The sequence below is a fragment of the Tupaia chinensis genome, unplaced genomic scaffold (assembly GCF_000334495.1).
Source record: "Tupaia chinensis unplaced genomic scaffold, TupChi_1.0 Scaffold000132_1, whole genome shotgun sequence".
NCBI classification, from domain to species: Eukaryota; Metazoa; Chordata; class Mammalia; order Scandentia; family Tupaiidae; genus Tupaia; species Tupaia belangeri.
In genome coordinates, this window is record NW_006159601.1 from 745,165 (window position 1) to 749,954 (window position 4,790).

The window sequence follows — 4,790 nt, forward strand, 5'->3', positions numbered from 1 at the left end:
CTATTGGTGTGCGTGGGCCCCTTAGCTGTGTCTCGGTGGCAGCATGGCCATCACTGCTGCCCCCACAGTGCTGAGCGGACTGCAGGGAGATGCAGCTGGAGGTGGGGAGCAGCCCAGGTTCTCGGGAGGAGAAGGGTGCGGCCCTCACTGGTCCTTTCCCTTTATCCCTTCTCTCTTTTCACCCCGAAACAAAGCCCTCCGGTGCTGCAAATGTGGGGACCTGTGGGCCCGGAAGGGCTGGGTTGCCCAGGCGGGGAGGGCTCTCCCACCCGTGCCCTGCTCCTGCCCCACTGTCCACATGCCACCTTCCTCTCCTTTGGTGTTAAGGTGTAGCTGGACTGCTGAGAGGAGCTGTCCCCGACTGTCCACTCCCCTGGCTGACCACGCCTGGCCTGGAGAGGCAAGCTGTTGCCTGCAGCGCATGATCCAAGCTGGGCGGGCGATCGGAGCCGAGCACTCAGAGCGAAGAGCTCGGCTTGTAGCTCACAGCTCCTCCCCAGCCTGGAGGCGTTCCCTGACATGGGATCTGTGGCCCGTCCGGAACTGCTTCCTCTAATTGCTCCCGACGTGAGATCTGTGGCCCCTCCGGAACTGCTTCCTCTAATTGCTCCCGACGTGGGATCTGTGGCCCCTCCGGAACTGCTCCCTCTAATTGCTGAAAAGATGCCCTTTCAGGGCAGCATTTGAATGGCAAGGTCTCACAAGTGGGAGAAATCCGCGTGTGGACCGTGGAGAGCTCCTCGGAGTGGCACTGGGCCATGTCTCCCTGTCTTGAACGGCCCCCGGGTGTGAGTCTGCGCATGGCCACCCAGCACAGCCGTGTGTGCCGCAGACATGGTGCCAGGGCTCCGATCGGAGGCCCATCTGAGCCTGCGTGCTGGGTCCTGGCGGCCCGCACAAGTCAGCCACCTTCCCGCAGCCGGGATGAGAAGTGCCTGCCGGGCGGGGTTCTGGTTTCCACAGCCCGGTGTGCCATCTGGACAGGGACCCAGGCTGTCTCCGGGTCCCTGAGGCCTGGCCCCATCGAGGCACGGCAGGAAAGCTGGACGACTTTTGTCCCGGGGCTGTTGGAAGACGACCAAGAAGAGCGCTGTCAGGGGCCCCTCCAAGTTCCCGGCACGCCGTATCTGAATCTGGAGCAACTTTCAGTGGACACTTGTTCTGTTTGAAAGTTATTCCCGTGTACGAAGAGTGGGCTGGAATGATCCGGGGATGCAGGTACCTGTGGGTAGAATGTGGCCTCGACTGGACGCCTCGGTGCCAGAGCCAGCTTTGAACCTGCAGTTCGCACAGGACTGCCCTTCGGTGGGCAGGAATGGCCTCACTCGGCTGAGACGCTGTCTCCGGGGGCAGCCTGATTCGCCCCGGGTGCTCCCGTCTCCCCCACGTCACAGCCCGCAGCTTCTGCTCCCCAGTACTGAGGGCTGACGTGCCCAGCCAGAAGTGGGAAACACGTCTGAGTCATCGCAGGAACACGTGACAGAATAAACGGACGACTGAGAAGCGTAAGCTCTAAGAAATCTGGGTTTGTAGCGATGGCATGGGAGGCAGCGTTCTGAAGGCTTCAGGCCACACAGCGAGGCCGGTCTTGTGTGGCAGGCGGGCTTGAACCGCCGGGAGACCCTGTTCGGATGTGCACGCATGAGACACGCCACGTCCCCACCGCGAGCCCCATAGGACACAATGACCTGCTCCACGCTGAGACTCTGCAAGGTGCGATGGACTACCAGGGCCCTGCTTCTCAGACCCACTGTCATGCTCCCGATGGACCACTGGACCACTCAGGGTTCCCAGGCCGGGGTCCTGGGACTCTGCCCTCTTGGGCCGGGCAGGCTGGGGCGGGGGCCTAGGGGACATTTCGGTGAAAGCCCCATTCCGCCCCCTGCAGGTGGGATTGCCCACTCACGGGGGTGGGTTGGAACGGTGGCTAGGTGCCCGTGGAGCTGAGCTGATCAGAGGACGCCTGCTCTCCTGGCCAGTCTGGGGTTCATGGGTGGCCGGCACCGTCTGCTGCAACCTGCTCAAGAAACACGGTGCACCTTCTCAGCAATGGGGCTGGCGGGTGGCGTGGTGGGTAAGGCGCTGGATTCCTGCAGGGCCAACTGCAGTTCAAGTCCTGGACTTCACGGCTTGCTTTCTCACTTTCCCTTCCTCCCTCCCTCTCTCTCTGGTCAAAATAAAAAATAATAATAAAGAAATTTTTAAAAATGTCAAGTTTACACCTTTGATGTCAACGTGGATCTGCTCTCAATGCCAACCTCAAATTAAATAGGCAGCAAGGCCTCTGCAGCTCCGAGCGGCTCTCAGCGTGCGACTCCGTGGGGCTCTGGCAACTCCATTACCTCTGAATACTCAGACTCGGGGTAACTTTAATTCGGACCTTTTTAAAATTCCTTTGAGTAGGTATAATAATGAGGGGAGAAGTAGTTGGTAGCTACAGCAGTTGAGATCGATGGGAAAGAAATACCCCGGTGTCATGTAAGTGTGACAAAACTGTGCCACAGGCTCCCCGCTCACGAGCTGCCTCGTCGGTTCCCGGGCTCATCTGTGAAAAGGTGCTCCTTCATTTTCTTCCCTGTAACTTGAATTGAGCTGAAGCCAGGGCTTTTCATTTTCCTCGGCTGCCTGAGCTTTCATTTTAAGAAACGTTTCCTTTTTGCCCTAATCAGCCGGTGCCTCACCACAGAGACGCGTGTTCTGAGGGCCACGTGACGCGCTCAGGCGAAGACGTGCCTGGCCACCGTGGGCTGTCCTTTCCAGGGTCCAGGACGGTGGTGCGGGCCCCCGGGAACTAAGAGCTCGTGCAGGCTTACTAGGAGGGCGGAGCTCTGTGAATTGCTCTAAACACAATAAAACGTTCACCTGAATTCTTGATGACTGACTGATCGTCAACAGTAGTCTCATTCCTTGTTTTCCTCTTAGGTTCGGCTCATGAAAAGCTACCCCAACGAGAAGGCGCGGGAAAGACAGGTAAGGGTCTTAGAGTAAACGCCGGCTACGCCTTCGATCACTTGTCTAGGGAGCCGCGAGCCCATCCCAGGAGGGCAACGAGAGGCAAAGCGGCGTCCCCGCCTTGCGCTCGCTCACTCGACAAGCACCCCCGCCAAGCTGCTGCCGCTGCCCTTGCCAGGTGTGGGGCGCAGGCTCTGAGGCCCCGGCCGACGCCAGGGCTCCTGAGGCTTAGCTGGGTGGGCCTCCCGGAGAACCAGCGGGTGCCTGTGGAGAGCTCCGAGTTAGGGCTTCCGCCCCCGTGAGGCCAGCTGTGATGTCTCAGAAGACAGAGGGACACTTTTTCATCCATAGCAACCAGTTCCTCCCGGCCTGGTGCCAACCAGCCCATCCTTCCAGGGCTGTTGCTGCCTGCCCGTCCTCCCAGCAGGGCCTCGCCCTCCTTGCCCTCCCCTGAGCTGTCACTCTCAGCCGTGGGGACACGTGGTCTGCCTTCGTCTCCCGTCCTCCTGGGGAGTCTGCAGCCACCTTCAAATGCAGTTCCTGTTTATTCGAAGGTGGCGCTGCCTTGCTTCCCAGTGCAGACTGTAGCCGTGAGCTGCCACCGAGGACACGCACATGGACCGAGGTGCTCGCCCGGTGTCTTAAGCACACGGTGACACATGGCCGGCTCTGTCCCTGTCCTGAAGACAGCTCTTCCTAGAGTGAGGTCTCCAAGGGGCGTGAGCACGTTCCGGCTGTCTGGCGTGCATCTGCGAGGGGCAAGGAGGGCAGAGACTTGTGGAAGAGGATCAGATGGGCCATGGGCAGCCGAGGGCAGGGCAGGGCATGCGCTCTGTAGCTGTGCTAGGCTGGAGAGCACGGCCGTATGGGCCACTGGTCTGCGTCGAGGCAGGAGGTGGCGCTGCGTGAGCACTAGAGCAGGCTGACCCAGCTGGTGGGGTGAGGGTGGACGCGTTGCCACTCTCTGCAGGAAAGGAGGTTCTCGCTGCGTGAGCACTAGAGCAGGCTGACCCAGCTGGTGGGGTGAGGGTGGACGCGTTGCCACTCTCTGCAGGAAAGGAGGTGGTGGAGCACCCTGGGAAAGGGAGGGTGGACGCTCCCAGTCCACCGGGAAACAGGTCCCTGGGGGACTGGGCACACCCAAGGGGAGCATGCGCCCCTTCCACTGAGACCCTGGTCCCCAGACACGCGTCTCAGGGCGAAGACATGCCTGTGTCGGGCAAGTGTCCCGTGTGCCCATCTGCGCTTGTGCGTCTGACGGCAGCGGCGCCCGCCACGGCTCAGAGCCCCGGGTGACAGCCGAGCGCCAATGGGGGGCGTGGGGGCACAGAGCCGTGGTTTCCCTGGCTCGCTCCTGGCCGCGCTCGGGCCGCCTGGGGCAGGCCTTGCCCACGGGGTGGGCTGTCCGATGCCTGGACCACACCCGCCTCCCTCACTGTGGTCAGCCAGGCAGGGAGTGGGGACGTTGTGGCAGAGTGGGGACCCGGCTGGCCTCTGAGAAACAGCCGTGATGGTGTGTGTGACTGCTGTCACTCTCAGGCCCTACCTGTGCTACTCTGGGACTTGCACGACGTCAGGCATGTTTTCACACGTTCCCCAGTGTGTCTTATTTTCCTGGCAGAAGATTGTCAGACATTTGTCATCCTTGCTACTTCAGATCTGAGTATTTCAGATAAATGATGCCACACTGTTGTCATTACTTAGCAAACATTTTCAGGAGATGGTTCGCTGTTAACAATTTTTAAAATATCTGTTTTTCTAAGAAGCTGTGTGAGAGACTGCACTTTAATTGTCAGACTCCAGGAAAGTGGCGGGTCAGAGCTGACCAGAGCAGCCTG

General features: G+C 60.2%; 1 protein-coding gene across 1 annotated transcript in view; it reads left to right on the forward strand.

The window, feature by feature from the left end:
* Nucleotides 1-4,790, forward strand: part of SMOC2 (SPARC related modular calcium binding 2) — a gene marked incomplete at its 5' end in the record, with an annotated part of 150,027 nt that overhangs the window by 68,781 nt on the left and 76,456 nt on the right. Inside the window, one exon of the mRNA XM_027770418.1 lies at nucleotides 2,923-2,970. Within this exon, the coding sequence (XP_027626219.1) occupies nucleotides 2,923-2,970 (48 nt within the window). The remainder of the gene's footprint in view (nucleotides 1-2,922; nucleotides 2,971-4,790) is intronic.